Genomic DNA, 21,309 nt, shown 5'->3' with positions numbered 1-21,309 from the left:
TTCCCTTGAATTGGGTCTTCCCATCCTTGCACATCACCCACCAAGTACACCCAGGTCCCTGAGCAAAAATAATCCCACGGAAGGGTTTGCCTTTACCTGAGGCAGGACACACCCAGATTGCCTTCCCTAACATGTCTGTTTTATGTACCACAGGGACTTTGTCCCCTTCTACAATATGTAAGGGTTCTGATTGGGCAGGGCCAGATTGATTGACAGATCCTCTAGAGTTGACTAACCAGGTGGCCTTTTCCAAGTGTGTATTTCAATGTTTGAAAGTTCCACCTCCCATTGCCTTCAGTGTGGTTTTTGATAACCCATTGTATCTCTAAACTTTTCCTGAGGCTGGTGCATGATAGGGAATATGATAAACCCATTCAATGACATGCTCTTTGGCGCAGGCATCTATGAGGTTGTTTCTGAAGTGTGTCCCATTGTCTGACTCAATTCTTTCTGGGGTGCCATATCGCCAGAGGACTTTCAAGGCCCTGAATAGTGTTCCGGGCGGTGGCATGAGCCACAGGATGTTTCCAACCATCCTGTGGTTGCCTCCACCATTCTGAGCACATGGTGTTTGCCTTGGCGAGTCTGTGGCAGTGTGATGTAATCAATCTGCCAGGCCTCTCGTATTTATATTTCTGCCATCGTCCACCATACCATATGGGCTTCAACCGTTTGGCTTGTTTAATTGTAGTACATGTCTCACAGTCATGGATAACCTGTGCAATAGTGTCCAAGGTGAAGTCCACCCCTCGATCACGAGCCCATTTATAGGTAGCATTTCTGCCTTGATGACCTGAGGTATCATGGGCCCATCGAGCTAAAAATAACTCCCCCTTATGTTGCCAATCCAGATCTATCTGAGAAATCTTAGCAGCCTTGTCAACTTGCTGGTTATGCAGATGTTCTTCCATGGCCCACTTTTTGGGTATGTGAACATCTACATGGCACACCTTCACAACTAGTTTCTCCATTCGAGCAGCAATATCCTGCCATAGCGGAGCAGCCCAGATGGGTTTGCCCCGTCGTTGCCAGTTGTTCTGTCTCCATTGCTATAGCCATCCCCATGGAGCGTTTGCCACCATCCACAAATCAGTGTAGAGGTAGATCCTTGGCCATTTTTCCCATTCAGCAATGTCTAAAGCCAACTGGATGGCTTTTACCTCTGCAAACTGACTGGATTCACCCTCTCCTTCTACAGCTTCTGAAATTTTGCGTAGGGGACTCCATACAGCTGCCTTCCATCTCCGATGCCCTCCCACAAGCCAACAGGACCCATCAGTAAACAGGGCATACCACTTCTCATCTTCTGGCAGTTCATCATACGACGGGGTCTCGTCAACATGTGTCACCTTCTCTGGTGATATTTCACCATCTTCACACTCTGGCCAGTTTGTTATCACCTCCAGGATCCCAGGACAACTAGGCTTCCCTATGCGAGTTCATTGTGTGATCAATATGATCCATTTACTCCATGTAGCATCAGTTGCATGATGCGTAGGTAATGCCTTCCCCTTGAACATCCAGCCCAGCACTGGCAGTCGAGGTGCCAGGAAGAGTTGTGTTTCTGTGCCAATCACTTCTGATGCAGCTTGAACTCCTTCATATGCTGCCAGTATCTCCTTCTCGGTTGGAGTGTATCAGGCCTTGGATCCTCTGTATCCCCGACTCCAGAATCCGAGGGGTCGGCCTCGACCCTCCCCAGGTGCTCTCTGCCAAAGACTCCAAGTAGGGCCATTCTCCCCAGCTGCGGTGTAGTGCACATTTTTAACATCTGGTCCTGTCCGGACTGGCCCAAGCGCCATCGGATGAACCATCTCCTGTTTAATTTGTTCAAAACCTTGTTGCTGCTCAGGACCCCATTCAAAATCATTCTTCTTCCGTGTCACATGGTAGAGGGGGCTAACAATCTTACTGTAATTTGGAATATGCATTCTCCAAAAACCCACACCACCTAAGAAAGCTTGTGTTTCCTTTTTGTTAGTTGGTGGAGACATGGCTGCAATCTTGTTTATCACCTCTACTGGAATATGATGACGTCCATCATGCCATTTTACTCCTAAAAACTGGATCTCCTGTGCAGGTCCTTTGACTTTACTGCATTTAATGGCAAAGCCAGTCTTTAGAAGAATTTGAATTCTTTTCTTTCCTTTATCAAGGACTTCCACTGCTGAGTCACCCCACACCACAATATCATCAATGTATTGCAGATGTTCTGGGGCCTCACCCTCCTCCAGTGTGGCCTGGATCAGTACATGGCAAATGGTGGGGCTGTGTTTCCACCCCTGGGGCAGTCGATTCCAAGTATACTGCACCCCTCTCCAAGTGAAAGCAAACTGAGGCCTGCACTCTTATGCTAAAGGGATTGAGAAGAATGCATTGGCAATATCAATGGTGGCATACCATTTGGCTGCCTTGGACTCCAGTTCGTATTGGAGTTCCAACATGTCTAGCACAGCCGTACTCAGTGGTGGCGTGACTTCATTCAGGCCACGATAGTCTACTGTCAGTCTCCACTCTCCAGTAGACTTTTGTACTGGCCATATAGGGCTGTTAAAGGATGAGTGAGTTTTGCTGATCACCCCTTGGCTCTCCAATTGGTGAATCAACTTATGAATGGGAATCACAGAGTCTCTGTTGGTGCGGTATTGCCGACGGTGCACTGTTGTGGTTGCAATTGGTACCTGTTGCTCCTCAACCTCCAGCAACCCCACAACAGAAGGGTCCTCTGAAAGGCCAGGCATGCTGGATAATTGTTCAATCTCTTCTGCCTCCACTGCAGCCACACCAAAGGCCCACCTGTATCCTTTTGGGTCCTTAAGATACCCTCTCTTAAGATAATCTATACCTAAGATGCATGGAGCTTTGGGGCCTGTCGCAATGGGATGCTTGTGCCAATTTGTGCCAGTCAGACTCACTTCAGCTTCTAATACAGATAGCTGTTGAGATCCCCCTGTCACTCCAGAAATACAAATGGATTCTGTCCCTTTAAAATTTGATGGCATCATAGTACACTGTGCACCGGTGTCCACTAAAGCCTTGTATTCTTATGGATCTGATGTGCCAGGCCAACGAATCCACACAGTCCAATAAACCTGATTATCCCTTTCCTCCACCTGGCTGGAGGCAGGGCCTCCCTAATACTGGTCATCGCAGTCATCATTTACTGTTTCCCAGGAAACATCAGAGGTCCCCTCAAGGGAATCAGAATTGAAATCAACCCTCCTATCCTGTCTAGGGGGTTGTTCACTGGAAACTGGAGCGACATTCCTCCAAGGAGAGTTACTTCTTTTAACCCTTCCTTTATGCAACTCCTGTGCCTGTGCTCTTGGAGTGGGTGATCTTGGAGTAGATGGAGTAGGTGGTCTACCCACTTGCTCGTATTCTCTCCTTGGTCCTGTGGATAGGACCATGAAACATCCTGGGGTGTATACTCCTTATATTCCTGCTCTTGAGCACAGGGACGCTTATTCTTAAAAGCTGGAGTACTGGCAGGTGGAGAGCAAGACACGAATTGGTCAATCTTCCGTGCCATTTTCTCTACAGCTGAAACAATAGCCTGTAGGGGACGAGACACATTTTCTTCATATTGCCAAAGTTGAGCAGCTAGTTGTTCCACCATTTGCCTCTCATCTTCTTTCCAGGAGACAACAGCCAACAAACTGGCATAGTTTGGTGGTGCACTTCGTAGGAACTTTTGCCACATAACTCATGTGCATTGCACTTCATCTGGGTCTGTGGGCACATATTCATTATAAATAATCTCCAGCACAGCTAACTCCCTCAAATATTGAATGCCTTTCTTCATGATGGTCCACTTCATGGTGGTCCACTTACTTGGGGGGCTTGTAATATCTTCCTTGAAGGGGTATCTTTCCTTCACGCCCAACAAAAGTCACCTCCAGAGGCTGAGGGTTTGTGACGGTCTTCCCATAGCCTTATCAACGCCCCTGTCCTGGGACAAGAAGCCCAATTGCCTGGCTTCCGTGCCCTCTAAGTCCAAACTGTGGGCTCCATTTTCCCAGCATCGGAGCATCCAGGTGATAATGTGCTCACCTGAGTGACGGCTGTAATCTTTCCGCACATCTTGCAGTTCACTCAGGGACAAGGACCGGCTGATTATCTCTGGCTCCAACTCTTCTTCCCTCTGTGATATCCCTTGTTCATCTTCATCCTTAGTGCTGCAAACTGGGTTTTTTGTGTATTTCTTTTTCTGTACAGGAGCAACTGATACTGGCACAAATTGATACTCTAATTCAACAGCAATTTTATCAGTTGTCTCAGTTTGAGTGGCCGCAGTTGTAACAGCAACAGTCTGGGTTTGAGCATCCACAGTTGTAGCAGCAGTCTGAGTGGACACAACAACAATATTTACAGTCTGGGTATGAGTGTCCACAGTGGTAACAGCAACATCCACTGCTGAAGTTGGAACAGCAACTGGTTCTGGCACAACTGAGTTAGGAATGGGTTCATGTGTTCTCCAAATCTTTACAGGTAAAAAGCTCCCTGGACACCTGTCCATATTGTATGCCTCTTCTCACAGCTCTCAAAAAAAAATTTACAATCCAAGCCAAGGTGAAAACAAGGGAAAATAATACAAACATGGTAATTAGAACATTCCAAGTATTATTGTTAGAATCCATTAGAAGCACCTTGAAGAAATGAGGGTAAGTGACATAGTGGGAGGAATTCAACATGTCAGTTTTTCCCATAAATTGAGTGCCATTATTACGTTCTAGGAGAAAATGTGGAAGAGACAGAAAAGCCATGTACACATTTCAACCCAACTAAATAACCCATGACAAAATCATATCATAAGCCAATCCCATCCACTGCAGTAGCATGAGAATTTTCATACATTTTCCACAGACGAGAAACACTATCACAGGACATACATGATGCAGATAAGAGGACATGTAATACCACCATACAAGCATATCAACCAACATTGTGATGAGCAATCATTTAGTGTCAGGAGTGTACACAAGGATTTTGTTTAAACCCACTCTGTTCTATTTCAATCTCGCGGGCCCCACGTTGGGCGCCAATTAATGTCATGGTTTTTGCCCAGCCGGAGCAAAGGGGAAGAAAACCGCGACTCCTCCCCCTCCCCCTCCCGACGGAATGCGGAGGGGATCGGAGAGGGAGAAAAAAAAAGCAAAAGAGCCCGCGTAAGTTGAAATAAGAACAGTTTACTGGGGAAAATTGAAGAGGAACAACTATAACAAAGACAAGGGGATATTACAAAGAAAACTGGTGAGCGATGCAGTTGCTCACCACCCGGGACCCGACCTAAGCGACCGCTCCGGACCGGCGACCGAGAGCCCGCACCCCGCGGAAGAGCTTCTTCCGGCCAGCCCCCACCTATACCCTGGGCATGACGGTTAGGATGGTATCGAATACCTGTTGGCCAGCTTGGGTCAGTTGTTCAGGCTGTGCACTTTCCTGGTTCCTCACGGGAATTCACTCTATCCTGGCTCAAACCAGGACACATAATTTCTCCTTTGCAATTCCATGCTGGCTATTCCTGATCACCATCTTGTCCTTCTAGAAATGGTTTCCAGGATTAGTTGCTCCATCATTTTCCCAGGAATTGTGGTAAGGCTTACTGTCCTGTAGTTGCCTGGACCCTCCTTCTTGCCCTTCTGGAAGCCAAGATTGATATTTGTTTTCTTGTTCATGTGCTTTCATAGCACCCTTGGATGCTGTGTTGTGGGTGCTGTAAAGCTGTAAGCCTGGTAGACTTTAATGTTGGTATACAAAGCAGACATGCAGAATTGTTTGATTGACTAAAAGATTACTTGTTTTTTCCATCTGATCCACAGAAATGCTAGTTATAAGGAAACCTTGGAGGTTTCCTTATAGTCCAACTTACTGCTCCAAGCAGAACTTTCCTCACAGCTGTGTCAAATCACTGTGGCTTTGTCTAAAACCCACGCTGAAAACTTCCCAGGATAGAGAATTTGTAAGTTATCAGCAGATCTGATAAAACACATTCCCCTTCACAACAGACCATGCCTTGCTTATTTAACATTATATTTTGAGACCTGTCAGCAGATAATTTCTAATGTAATGCTGATTTTGTATGAGCCCATTTTCTTGAGCAATGGTACCCTACAGAAGACTATGTACATCTGCACACTTACATCAAATAACAAAAGATATTTTTAGCTAATGTTCTACACAACCCTAAGAATCATGTTGATGAGGAATAAATAGTAAACAAAATTTCCACTACTTAATTACCTGTATGTATGTTCTCCATTTGCCTTGATGTGAGTAGCACTTGACTTCTGTACAGCATACTTTACATGGGGCATGGCCATGATAAAAACAAGAGCTTCAAGCATCCTATCTGAGTTTAGTAATTACTTGCACAACCTCCCCTGGGACTTTTAACTATACCAATGCATTTCAATGTAGAGGGTGACTTTACAGTGTGGCTACAAATAAAAATGCCTACAACATGCATGTAAAAAATTTCACTCATAATTTGTTTGTCTCTCTGCTGACAGACATGTCATTGAATATAAATCAGTTTCTCTGTTAGAATAAAACTAAAAAGAGTCCTGTCACTGAGAAACTGCATTAGTGATTTGTGCCTTATTTCAAAGGGATGAGCAACAGCTTTAAAGCTTAATAATTTAAATCCATATAATATAGGGTTGCTATGACAATTGATGAGTCTTAATAATCTGCATTCAAAGGACCTCGATCAAAACTGTCTTCCAGTGCAATACAGTATAATTCAGTCATTTGCACTTGTAAACAGGGAGCAAAGCCATGCAGAAACAAAACTGTGCACTCACATTCCCAGGGTAACTCCATTGCACTTTGCAGGTGAGTGGTACATCTTTGAGCTATGCAATAGTGTCTCGAGGATTTTCAGCCCCTAAAAAAAGGCATCCAAACTGGTGCTTGGCTGCATCACTGGCTCCCAAAACCCTCTGAGAAGAATGATAAATTAGTTCACATCCAGTTCCATTTATCTGTGTTTTAAATATGAAGTTACAAACAGTCAATATCACAGCTCCATGCTAATAAATCTTGATGCCCATTCCTCTAGACTGCATTTCTCACAACTATGATCTTAGCTGATTTTTTCCACCCATATCCTCCGATTTTGATGGGAGAACTCTGTCTTTTTTTTTTCTTTTTCCTAAGTCTGCCAAGGCAGTAATTTAATCCAGTTTATTGCAGAGTTCTAATGACTTAAGATTATGGTTGAACTGAAGGAGGAGAGAGAGACAGAGTGGTGGACTGAGAATCTACAATCTCTGAGGTGTCAGCAACAAGTCAAGCATTCTCAAGAAGTACAGGATCCCCTACTGTCTTCTAGCTGGGTTAACAGAGGGAATCTAAGAGATAGAGGGGAATGGATACAGGTCCCTTCTCGGGGAGGCAGGTGGATCTCTTCCTGGCCACTCGCCCCTGCACAACAGGTACGGGGCTTTGGAAGTTGAGGGCCAGGCAAGGGAATATGAAGATGTAGGGCCACTTGAGGAGGTGCTCAGGGTGAGTCATTAACTCTTGTGCATTAGGACTGCCTCAAAAAGAAAAGGAAGGTGATGCCCTTCTGAAGGGAACTGAAGGTCCCATATGTTGAATGGACCCATCCCACAGAGAGGTCCGCTGCCTCCCTGAGGCCTGAGTTAGAGATGTTGCCAGGATCATTCCCGGTCTGCTGTGGACAGCTGACTACTACCCGCTGCTGGTAATGCAGGTTGGTACTGATGAGGTTACAGAGAGGTGTTCAAAAGCTATTAAAAAGGACTTCAAGGGCACTGGGGAGAATGCTAGATGGCTCAGGAACACAAGTAGTGTTCCTCTCCATCCCTCTCATGGCAGGTAAGAATACTGAACAAATAAGGAAAACTCATTTGATTAGCTCAGAGACTGGTGCCACCAACACGACTTTGGTTTTTTTGGCCACGGTGAAATTTTCATGATGTCAGGTCTGGTGACAGACAGAGTTCATCTGTCTCCAAGGGGGAGATGGAAATCAAGCAAAGGAGCCAGAAGACCTGCATGGTTAAACAGGGAACTGTTGCAGAACTGTTGAGTTGGGCAAACTCAAGTGGAAGAAGAAACTCTATGAATAATGGAAGGAAGGGATGGCCACTTGGGATGAATATAAGACTTTGAGATTTTGTGACTTGTAAAAAGTACGATGGAGGAGTAAGGATTGGCTGGGATGGTGTGTCACAAACCCACCTGTACCCCCACCCAAAAAAAAAGATGGCACCTGAGTGCTAATAACAGATACAGCAATATTCATGTCCTGATTCATATAATATATGGCCTGGCCTGCAAAAATGAGATTTACATTTAGTGCTGTAGGAGCAATGAATCCTGCAAATAGACTGATTTTCCAAAGCTGACAGCATTCACTTTGCAATGTGGTCATTAAAAGACCAAAAAAAAGATGAACCTGGACACAGTATAAAAAGACCTCTATTTTGTATGCTTAGAGCAAAAGAACAAAAATATCATAATGCAGGAGATAAAGATGGCACAAGATAAAATGTGGAAATACAGGGCGCAACACAGTATGTCATAAAGGGATTATTACTGTGGCTGTTGCTGTTCCTTTTTGCAAGTCTGGCCAAAACCCAAGCTGAATATATATTGCAAAGACATACATACACAAACAACAGTTATATCATCTACAAAGGCTTCGAAAAGTAATTATGATGTTTGTGTTTCTTATGATTTAGAGTGGGATTATAAAACATGTCCCTGTGGGTTTAATATCTCAGTGATATCAGGCCCTGGTTAAACCAAAGGGAAATGCTGTGCAGCAGATGCAAGAAGTGACCTTTAAGATCATCAAGTCCAGCCTTTGCCCCAGCCCTATCAACTACTAGACCATTGCCCTAAGTGTAACATCCACCCATCTCTTATACACTTCCAGGGATGGTGACTCCACCACCTCCCTGGGCAGCCTGTTCCAATGCCTTGACAACCCTTTCAGGAAAGAAATTCCTCCTAATATCCAGCCTCTAATATTCTCCTCCGGCGCAACTTGAGCCCATTTCCTCTTGTTCTATTGCTTGTTAGTAGGGAGAAAGATCAACCCCTGCTTTGCTACAACTTCCTGTCAGGTAGTTGTAGAGAGCGATAAGGTCTCGCCTGAGCCTTCTTTTCTCCCAGTTAAACAGCCCCAGACCCCTCAGTTGTTCCTCATATGAAGACATGCTCCAAATCCTTTACTAGCTTGATAGCCCTCTGTGTATCCTTGGTAGCCTACCTCAGTATCCTCTCCAGCACCTCAATGTCCTTCTTATAGAGAAGAGGCCCAAAACTGGACACAGTATTTTGAGATGTGGCCTCACCAAAGCCGTGTAAAGGGAATGATCACCTCCCTACTCCTGCTGAAAACACTGTTCCCGATACAGGCTAGGATGCCCTTGGCCTTCTTGGTCACCTGGGCACACTGCTGGCCCATGTTCAGCCAGTTCTCAATCAATACTCCCAGGTCCCTCTCTGCCTGGCAGCTTTCCAGTCACTCCTCTCCAAGCCTATAGCGCTGGTGGGAGTTGTTGTGGCCCAAGTGCAGTACCCAACACTTGGCTTTATTGAAACTCAAAGAATTTGCCTTGGCCCAGCGATCCAGCCTATCTAGAAAGCTTCCCTGCTCTCAAGCAGATTGACACTTCCACCCAGCTTGGTTTCATCTGCAAATTTACTAAGGGTGCACTCTATTGCCTCATCCAGATCACTAATAAAGACGTTAAACAGGAGTAGCCCCAGTACTGAGACCTAGGGGACATTACTCATGACTGGCCACCAACTGGATTTAACATTGCTAAGGACAGAAACAGCTCACCAGATTTTTGTGAGATTTTTCACTTCTTAAAGGCTGGGAAGTTTCTCAAAATCTTCCTTGAAAGAAGATCTACTTCTTCTGAAACATACCAGCACTAATGATAGTGAATGGATTAGAATGTTCAAGTTGGCCACAGATTGCTTTGTGAGGACATCATAGCTAAACAAGTTCTAAGTAAGCTCTGAAACACAAAGCAAATTGTCAAATATGGTGAAGAGTGCAAGCTGATTTACTCTGAGTGCAATGCTATCCAGCCAGAGTAAAGCACTGAACTACTATAAACTTACTGTTTCTGGAAACTAAGCTAGATATTTGAATAGCACCACCTCATCATGGAAATATGCCATCTTATTTGGCACCAGCTCAGGCAAGTCTGTATTTAGACAGTGACCTGTCTCAATATACCTAATTTGTCACATCTAAGTGAAAGAGCTTCTTATCAAGAACCTATATGTAGTATAATGTGCAGTAGAAATGAGTTAATGCTAGTTATGAAAATTTTCATAGTTCTACGGTCTTTTGTTCATGTATATTTTTTTAAAAACTGTAACAAGGGTAAGCACAAAACCAGGATCTAAAGAGAACTGAAACAAACAGAAGTATTCAAAAGATAGGTTATCCAGACTTGTAAGAATTTACTTCACATTCCAAGTAGTTTCACTTCTATAAAATTATTTGTTACTATTTATAATGTTGCAGCTTCTATACACAAAGTAGGATTTGATGGTGTTAGGTGTCAAACTGAATAAAAGACTCTTACTTCCCCAGATATGCTGTCAATTAACAAAATACAATATATGTAATAGTAAAGATGAGTGAATACAAGGATTTTCAGAATTAGAAAATCAGAATAGGTGAAAATATTTCACAAGAAATATTTGGGCAATAAAGCAATCTGATGACTTGTCTAAACATGCCCAAACGTTTTATGGCCTGACACAGCAAGACTTTTTATTCATATCAGGTTGAAGTTCAATGGTTTTCTCTTTCACTTTATCTTCATGTTCCTTTAAAATCCTGGGGAAAGAAAACAATACTTTTGAGGAAAAAAAGTCAATAATACCTATAAAAGATCAAAATAAAAATCAATTCCTCCAAGTGTATACACCTGTCCAGAGAAAATGTCAGAAATACATGAACTAACAAACAAACAAAAAAGTACAATTACAGTAGCTCCATCATAAACCCATCTTTGTTCACTTAAAAAGATGTAGCTGGTGCTGATTGTTAGCATTTATTGTATATTATAGGTTTAAAACAGTTACTTTCATTTGTTATTTTTGAGGCTGGAGCAAAACAAACACATATCTGGCTACATAGACATTTATCAATTACCTGACATGTTTACAAAATGTCACTTCAGCAACAATATTAAAGATCAGCTAATTAATCACTAGTGTTTCTGCCTCTGTAGGTAATTCAGAAGAGGCAGATTTATCTTTATTTTTACCCCTGTCCTTTATAACTTCAAAAATCCACCTCTTCCTCTCTCCCACCCTTCAGCATACAGCTGTAATGGTCAGAGGGAAGAAAGAAGCACTTCAAGTGTTCTGCTGCAAATCTATATCCATGCAGAGTTCTCCAAACCTCCAAGAACTATCACAACATAGCAGGCTCTCAAATGTTCCTAGTTTTCCAGGTGTTTCTGGCTCAATATAGAGCTTCACTAGCTTACGTGGGACTTTTTATGAACCTGAGCAACTACTCAGTTGGAGCAACGGTGTCAGCCTACAGACCAGTTTAAAAGGAACAAACATTTAATCTCATTTAACAAACAATTCACTGTGTTATCAGTGATAGGAAAGTCAGGCACATACAGAACTCACAGATCATGTTATCTTCTTATCTTGCTAAGTGGAGCACACACTTTTTGATATTGTAGCCAGAATATGCACGGCATTCATAGAAAAATAAATTGTAATCCTAGAATCAAACAGAAAGACAATTACAATTAATTTTGCACAATATTTCCAGTTTTAAAAAAGCAACACAGACACACTGAAATATGCAAACAAAGAAACAGAACTAGATCATCTTAGGAAAAATGAAGATTGAATTCTAGAGCTAACAAAACAGAATAACAAAAGAAAATAAGCCCAAGGGTGCCTCCCAATCAACTATATGCATTTCTTAGCAGATATTTTCTATATGGCTGTTTTTTTCTGTAAGAGCTTGAGGTAATTAGTACATCACTGAGTGCTTGACAAAGCAAGTGAAAATAATTCCAGTGATTTGTTGAGTTGTTTTTTTATCTTGTAAAGCTTCAGCAGCAACATTTCTGTATTCAAGAGTTCAAGACCAATGTTTTCAAGCAAATGACCAGTTAAATACATCAGTGAAAAAATAACAACAAATTAATTTTGATTTTTATGTACTTGTGAAACTTTTCTGCAGCTTCTTTCACAGTCAGCCTGCACCTTTGGTTTTGTAGCCCCAGGGAACTTTATAACTAAGAACAAGGGATGAATGATCAAGCCTAGAGGTCATTCTCAGCACTTCAGCTGAAGCCGTATCACAATAAATGTAAATGCAAGAAATCATCTGCACAAAAGTCTGATCTGGGAAGAAAAGTGAGAGGGAATGAAGGATTATCCTCTCTGAAAGAATATGCTTTCAACATAGTACCTGGAATCTCACCTTGAATACCCCTATGCTATTACTACATGCCCTTTTACCATCCAGATTTCAACTTTCTATTTACTGTCCACTCTTCTGTGGACACTTAAGACACATAATCCCAATCCTGTGAGACCTTGAAACTTGTTGGACTTCAGCTTCCAGTAGGCTAATCTGCATGAGAACAGATTCAGAGTTGTTTTCACCAAATAAGGCTATATATATTTGTATCAGCTCAGCAACTAGTCCTGTGTATTTTGGATCACTTGTGGGTAATTCATGGGATTATTTGCAAAATAACTAACTCAATTACACTCACTAATAGAGACAGTGATATGTGGTTTCATAGAAATTGCGTGGTTATTTAGCAAGAATTAATATTTAATTAAAATTCATGGCTATTATTAGCTCAGCAAGAAAAATTATATAATTTAATTATATCTATGCTGCTTTTCAACTAATCCATTGTTATTATTCATTCCTTGCCTTAGTTACCTCATGCAGTACACTGAAACACTCCGATGAGTCATTCAGATCCATTTATTGGATTATGATCATCTTTACTTATGTAAAGCATGTTATTTTCTTACATGACATGCCAGAATTAATAGCCTGGTGGGCTGTGAGTTCTATATATTAGAATTATTCATCTTTACTAGTACAATGTTTTAAGAGAGCTAAATGACATGTAAGACACCTACTCTGTCCATTTAGCATGTGTCATACGTTTTTTCACAGAAGGGTTCAATGTTACACCCTGGAGTCCCTCCTAGACTCAAAACTTTCTGCATTTTCATGCCTACAGAAAAATAAAGCAGATTTATTAAAAGGAGAACCTTTGAGGGATGAAGTTGAAGGCTGGCAGTGGTCCCCTATAAAAACAACATAATGGACACAAATCTGAATAAAGGAGGTATGCTTGTAAATGTCTGTATGAGTAATCAAAATACGATAAAAAGAGATCTGGCCCTAATTCTTTCAGTTATATAGAAGTGCCTAGCAGCAATCTTTAGTTGCACTTCAAATTTTAAAAATGCTCTTTTTGGCTAACAGCAAGAAGACCTGTAAATATATTTTCAAATGAGAAACAAGGACATACATTAAATACATTGTTTAATTTAGGTAAATGCCTACCAACTCAGTTCATTTCTCAGGATGACTTATTTCTTAATAAATTAATATTCTGGAGGAAGTAGTGTTCAATCTGCAAGCATTGTATAAAGACATTAAAAAGAAAATTTGATGGGCATGGTACACAGGAATATAAACAATTATCTGATATTGGCAGTGCTTTAATGCTTAAATTAGGGCACCTGGATCACCAGTGTTCTGATAGATGCATACTGCTAACTCTACTTACTTTATCTGTGACAGAAAGTTACTAAAAGTAAACACGTTTTCTACTCCTACCATAGGAGAAACAGATGGTCTTCATGGTTTTACAGGAGGTAGGAGGGAGAAAAGGTCCCTGAATTATCTCTCTTTTAAGAAATCATTCACAGAAAAAAGAAAAAAAAGAAAGGAGGGAAAAAATATAGAGAAAGAGAGAATAAAGAAAAAGAGAGAGGGGAAGAGAGAGGAGAGACAATGAGAGCTAATTCTTAAATATTTTTTGTACCACTCTTTGTTTTTTTAATCTAGGCAGTTTTATGTCTACTATAATTATCAGCAGTTACATCAGTGAGAGCTGAATGGATGAGTGTGATGGGGTTCCTAATCCTTTAAAATACTTGTCTGATTAAAACAAATATGTGTTTCCATGAATTTAGACATATTCAGCTACAATTTAAAAAACTTCACCTTCAAGTTTTGTAAGGGGTTTACCTCTAAGTATATTACCTTAGCAAGATGCTCTCCCATTCCCATAGGGACTTCACGTTCCTTTTCATTGTCAGTTTTATTACCCAACAAGGTACATTCTCCCCAGTCATCTCCTACAGAATGAAGGGTAAATATCAATGAGGCATTGCATTTGAAGTCAGATATCAAGATGATTAAAACTAAAAAAGTTTCACTTCAACAAGATATTTAAAACATACCAGCCAGATGTGCATCTCTTTACTTTCAAACATATCAGGAATTAAAGTGGGATAAAAAGCATGAAAAAGAATTATAGAGATTGTACTAATCTAGCATCAGACTCAATATTAAAGTGGGAAAGAGAAAACTACCTTGCTACACAGACCCTGACAATGCATGTTTATAGCCATTGCTTTTCTAATTATACAGAGAGGAAAATAATGTCAACATCCACATACATTTATGCCAAATAAACTACATAAAGTAGTAAAGAGATACACAGAATAGATTCCTCAAAATACACAGAACAGTCACAAATCAAAATTTATTCTGAAAATGGTTAGAATTATCCCAATGAGTACATTCATAAGGTGGGCTGAATGCTGCAGTGGTAAATAGACTTGGCTTTATGTCTTCAACTTAGCAATAGCTTATAGGAAACAAAATTAGTAAAAATCAGTGAATGCTTGGAAAAAAATTTTTACTACAATATTATTTTTTTCTAGATCAGAAACTGGAATTCTCTTTTTCTATTATGAATTATAATAATCACTGATTAGTAAAGATCAAATATTTAATAAGGTCCTGTTGTTTCAAAATGCATGCTACTATCCAGTAGAGATACTCAATAATCATTGAATTATAGAATGGTAGGGGTTGGAAGGGACCTTTAGAGATCATCTGGTCCAAGTCCCCTGCCGAAGCAGGTCTGCCTAGATCAGGTCACACAGGAATGCATCCAGTTTGGAAGCATTTGAATGGATAAGTCCTAATTTCAACTCACCCTTTTGGTCATTACAGAACAGTGTATTATACTAGAATATGTGCCCAATCAAAACTGACTCAATGATCTTTGCATACCTACATTTTCAGTAACATTACTTTGCAATAGTGAGCAAATAGGAAGTTCCATTTTGTTCTCTCTAATGATTTAGTTCTTTATGGCAGCAGCCTCAGGGGTTTTTTTGGGGTTGGTTTGGTTTTTTTTTTTTTCCCCACAAGAAAATTCAGCTGATTGCACTCTCACATGTTGTCTATGAGCTACAGAGATATACTACAAAAAGAAAAGAATTTTTAATCAACTGAAGTCACTCAGTGGCATGAGCTACGGTTTTGTTTTCATGTGGTTGAAAGGATGATCCCCAGGAAACTGATCTGTCTACTATGAGACATTTTTATAACACTAGTGTATCTGATAGCTTTAAGTTCATGGCTTCTGTTCACAACAGTCTTCTGTGAGCTACATACTTGGTTGTCAAACTGTTAATAACAGCCAGTGATCATGAAATCATCATGATGGATCCAAAGCACCTCCCAGTGATAGTGGTGATCCAATGGGAGTTATCAGCTAGATAACCTTTATGAGAAATTCCATGAGAGGACTCCATGCTGGCCTTTCTCCATAACTCATTTAAAGTCCTTAAAATCCTGGAACTGTGATAATTTTCATAGACACAGAAATTCTAAAAATAGCTTTACTGGTAACTGTGCAGAACAAAATCTCTAACCTAAATGTAATTGTGACAAGAAATATGCTGCTCTCTGTGCTTTGCCCTGCTAACATTCCATACCCAGAAGGTAGAGAGTAACAACATCAAAGTTTAAAGTTATATCATGTTACCTCGATGTTTATCAGCCACTTCTTCACAGCTGTGAATGTTTCTTTTGCTGTTACATCGTACATAACAATGACTCCATCAGCTTTTCTGAAAAACTGCTTGGTAATACTTTGGTACCTAGAAGTAAGAACCTATTTATAGCTCTCTTCAACAAAAGTAGTGATCAGACAATACAAGCAAAATTTTATAGTAATCTCCTTCCCCCTAAAGGAAGATATTGTCATACAGTTTCTTCTCACTGTCTAGTCTTAGTGTCTAGACACAGGAGATCTTCACTGCAGATTCCATTTGAAAGATGAGGCTTATTACAAATTATAGTAAGGTATGCCATTCTTCCTAAACCATCACACCCCTTTGCACATTCAGCAGAAGATTCACAGAGGACACTACTATCACAAACTACTGCAAAAGCAAATAAATTATTTGCAAATTTCTTTTTTTTTTTTTTTAATAGAAAGTATTTGGAAAAGTTCCTTCTGCCTTTCTTTAATGAATTCTAGTTAGTCTGGATAATCAGTTGCATATCACAGATGCATATCTGACCTTCCCCCATCCTCTTTGATTTTAAGCTTGGAGCAGAAATTTCCCCCTCACAAAGTGCTGTGCTTAAAGCTAGCTAGGTTTCTGTTCAGGTCTTTTCCCTCAAGATTCCTGTAGAAAATGTTTATCATTATTATCAACCTTGCTTTTAGTAATACAAAACCACATGACAGGTGAAGGGAACTACACTGAAGGTGAACTACATGACAGGGAAGGAAATTATCACTGAAAACTTACAAAAAATTGGAGTTCTTCAACTACAATACAATTGTTTTGGTGAAAAAAAAATCTTATTTTTTAACTATTAAGGCATTTTCTGCTATAAATAGTTCTAGGTACATTTAAAAATCAGCCTTCTTCCTTAAAGAAATTGTGTGGCACTAAACTTTGAAGAGCTTTAGTAAGAATCTCTTATAGATTGGCAGTTTTGCAATAGACACTTAGCTCCAAATCAGCATGCTAGGCAAAGAGGTAAACTGAATTCACCAGCTCTATTAGGAATATGATTGCATTTTTTCCTCTCCTGAGAAGCCGGATTAGGTCCATGTTTACTAATCTTCAAACAGATGATTCAAGGAAGTAAAACCTTAGAATGTGCAATGGTTTTGGCTGAAATAGTTAAATTTCATCATACTAGTTTGTGCGGGGACATGTTTGGGATTTGTGATGAGAACAGTGCTGTTAACACACCATTTTTGGTACTGCTCAATGGCACTTACAAAGTGTCAAGGCCTTTTCTGTTTCTCAGACTGGCTTGACAGCAGGTTGTCTGGCGATGAATAAGGAGCTAGAAGGGGACACAGACGGAACAGCTGAACCCAACTGACCAAAGAGATATTCCATACTGTATGATGTTGCACTGTGATGGAGAGAGAGGTTGCCTGAGGCTGCAGTTGCTCAGAGATTGTCTGGGTATCGATTGGTTCACTTTTTTTTTACATGACCTGGCTTTTGTTTGGTTTGTTTGTTTTTAATTATTAAACTTTTTATTTCAAGTAATGAGTTTTCTCACTTTCATCCTTCTGGTCTCTCCCAGTGGACAGAGGAGTAAGCAAGCAGCTGTGTGGTTGGTGCATGGCTGACTCCCAGTGTTAAACCACAACAGCATGTTTCTTACCATTCCTGGCCAGCAGTGTCCCAGAGTTGCAAGGCTACCTGGGTATTGTCTACTGTCATGGTTTTCACACTGAAATCCACACCTATAACAGAAATACAAGGTAAGTTGCCTATATGCTCAGTTTGATCACTGAAACAACATAGCAACAATTCCAGAAAGGTAACAACACAGATACTACATTACAAATTATGGTGATGGCCTCTATCAGAGAACAAGGTGACATTTTATTTGCCAGAAGTTCTTCAGAAATAAATACTGAATGTTAACAGATGAGTTGAATTTTGCAAAAGCTGTAGGATAAGTAACTTTCCAAATCAGGGTACGTGACTGTCTACTTGACAGGCCACAGCAATCTAAACCATTTAGCCTGGAATTAATGTTGTATAACTTCAGTTGTCTGAAATTTCAGTGTTTAGTTTGAGCTAGTCACACAGGCACCTTTCAAAGCTATTAGAAAAGCACAAAGCAATGCATTAATGGGGCAGTAGAACCTAAAATAAATACTGAAGATAGATGGACTGGATACATGGAGAACCGCCTCCCATCTTCAGAATATAGGAGATAAGATGACTTAAGTTAGATTAATCACCTAATTTTTATGTGACTAAATGGAAGTGAGATAAAAAATAATTTATATAAACTATTAAATTAATCCTCTCCCAATTCCCCATATCTATCATGGTGTAAGTATCTTCTGGATAGTTATAATTATTAGTATCTTAATCAGTGACTGTCTCCTCCTAATGACAACCTACATTTTCTTGTATCGCACTGTACTGTATCACAGAATCGTAGAATAATTCATGTTGGAAGGGATCTTAGTAAATAATCAACAATTTCTTTGGTGTCACTTCCCACATCAATGAGATTTTTACCACTGGCATTAATTAAGAAGCATTTGAGATTGCATTCCTTTGATGGGCAATTAAGAATTGTGGATAGAGGGTACATCCATTGCTTATAACTCAGAGGAAAAAAAAAAATCAGCTATTCTGTAGAAACTCAGTGAGAACACTCTTCTCTGGGCAGTTCACTTGACTTTTCAATTGTCTGCATCTCAACAGCCTTAGTCCACACCTGTGAAACTCATTGCTGTGAAGATTAATCAAAGTTATGATAAATACTTTCTTGTCATTGCATTTGAAGAACACTGGATGACCAGCTTTTCCTCTGGAAGCTCCAGGAAACTGCACACACTGTTAAGACCTCAGTGTCCTGAGATGCATATCAGACACTTAGAAGACAACATGGATAGGACATAGCACCAGTATGTTAAATGTAGGTAATTGTATATAGGTGTCTAAGCTCCCATAACAGTTAATGAAGATGTAAATGAGGAACCAGGAATCTAGGAAATGACTAAGCTCATCCTGAAGTAGGCATCAAGGGTGAGATTAATTGGTCCCTAGGCTCCTCTGACTAGATTGATTTGAAGAAGAGGCCAGGTAAAATTCAGCTGTTCACCTAGTGCTGAGACGACACTTGTCATTTAAAATGTCTGTTTCAATCTGGCAGGACACTCAGAAGACCTGCTCTCTTCCAAACCAGCACCTAAATACCAGATGAAGTACCTTATAGGACCAAAATTAATTTAAACACAAGATCTTAAGATCTTAGATCTTTCCTGACTCTAATGTGAACTTAGGACACTCCATATATCAGTAGAAATTTAAACCCAAGATTTTATGTACTATAGAATCATAGAATGGTAGGGGTTGGAAGGGACCTTTAGAGATCATCTAGTCCAACTCCCCTGCAGAAGAAGGGTCACCTAGATAAGGTCGCATAGGAACATGTCCAGGCAGGTCTTGAAGACGTCCAAGGAAGAAGACTCCACAACCCCTCTGGGCAGCCTGTGCCACTGGTCCCTCACCCTCACAGTCAAATAGTTTTTTCTTGTCTTTGAGGGGAACTTTTTGTGTTCCAGCTTCATCCCATTACCCCTTGTCCTGTTACTATCTATTATAGAAAAAAGGGATGCCCCAACCTCCTGCCACCCACCCTTTAGATATTTATAAATGTTACTAAGATCACCCTTAAGTCCCCCCCAGACTAAACAGCTCCAGTTCCCACAGCCTTTCCTCATAAGAAAGATGTTCCAGTCCCCTGATCACCTTGATGGCCCTTGCGTTGGACTCTGTCCAGCACTTCCCTGTCCCTCTTGAGCTGAGGAGCCCAGAACTGGACACAGGACTCCAGATGAGGCCTCACCAGGGCAGAGGAGAGAGGGAGAAGAACCTCCCTTGACCTGTTGGCCACACTCTTCTTCATGCGTCCCAGAATGCCATTGGCCTTCTTGGCCATAAGGGCACATTGCATATAAGTCAGGGGGCAACAGCAACTGCTCATTTGAACATTCTCAGATCATCACAAATAAAACAAATCCATATTTTTTTTTTATTGTGAATAAGTTTTGTGCCTTATATGCTGCAGAATATGTAAGGCCTAAACACAAAGTATAACGAATCTGGTCACTTACAGTAACTCATCTGCATTGCAATAACTTAAGCTTTTGTACTTTGATTATATGTGTGACTTCTGAAAACTTCATTTACAACTTGAGGCAATATATGTACAACATAGGCTTTGAAAACACTGGTCCAACAAATTTCTTTGATGCTTAGCATAATGCTAAATTGTCAAACATAATTCAGACATTGTACATTCTCGTTAAACCAAAATCATATTACTTAGAGGAATATTGAAACAGATGATCCATGGGATGTAAAGCTCAGAAGACAGGATATCAGTTTCAGAACAGTGACAAGTACAAGGAAATTCTAGTTTCACTGACTTCAGTAGGATTTTTCCAATTTATTTCATCGTTGACAGCATTTCAGTATGGAATTCTCAATAACAGCAATAGTGTTTCTTAACCTTACCTACAGCAGCAGCTGTGCCTGGGAAAAAACGATCTTCACAGAATCTCCTTAAGAATGAAGTCTTTCCAACACTTGAACTGCCCACAAAAATAATCTTGAATAAGTGGTCTGGGACAGAGTTTATTCTCTTCTCCTTCAAGTAAGAGCAAACATTAGTCTCCAACTCTTCTCTAAATCAAGTTGCCTCTCCAATTTGCCTTGTCTTGAAGGCTAAGATGAGAAAAATAAGAGATTTTATCCTATCATGTTCTCTATTAGTCATAAAGCAATAATCTATTTCTGAAAATAACTCAGCATTTCAGACGTTTGCCATGCGTCATTCCAGATCAATTGAAGTGCAGTGACTTGGACTAGAATTATACTGGATATGAATCTTGACAGGAGGTTGCATTAGAAATGCATGAAATTGCCATGAGAAAACAATTTATGTCAATCCCTGCAAACTACAACTCAAATCTTTACATAGCTCTGCTCAGTAGTTTGATTCTGTACCAATCACTGAGAGAAAACAGCACATTTTGACCTAGATAACAAAAGCAAAGTCTTGATTTTTTTGGCTTATGCCATCTATTACCCGATTCTTCTCTCTGTTACTATGGTGGAGCCAGGAGCTCCCATGGAATTACTCACTTCCATGTCTGTTTAACATTACAGGCAGAAGCATAGGGAAAAGAGACAGAATTAGACCTA

General features: G+C 40.5%; 1 protein-coding gene across 1 annotated transcript in view; it reads right to left on the bottom strand.

The window, feature by feature from the left end:
• Window positions 1-10,752: 10,752 nt before the first annotated feature.
• Window positions 10,753-21,309, bottom strand: part of CRACR2A (calcium release activated channel regulator 2A) — a 48,117-nt gene continuing 37,560 nt past the window's right edge. Inside the window, 8 exon segments of the mRNA XM_062011416.1 lie at window positions 10,753-10,843; window positions 11,649-11,749; window positions 14,282-14,352; window positions 14,355-14,376; window positions 16,083-16,197; window positions 17,738-17,819; window positions 20,620-20,752; window positions 21,250-21,257. Of these exon segments, the coding sequence (XP_061867400.1) occupies window positions 10,753-10,843; window positions 11,649-11,749; window positions 14,282-14,352; window positions 14,355-14,376; window positions 16,083-16,197; window positions 17,738-17,819; window positions 20,620-20,752; window positions 21,250-21,257 (623 nt within the window).

Source organism: Colius striatus, chromosome 1, assembly GCF_028858725.1.
Source record: "Colius striatus isolate bColStr4 chromosome 1, bColStr4.1.hap1, whole genome shotgun sequence".
NCBI lineage: Eukaryota > Metazoa > Chordata > Aves > Coliiformes > Coliidae > Colius > Colius striatus.
The sequence above is the reverse complement of the archived record's forward strand: the minus strand, read 5'-3'. Positions and strand labels throughout refer to the sequence as shown.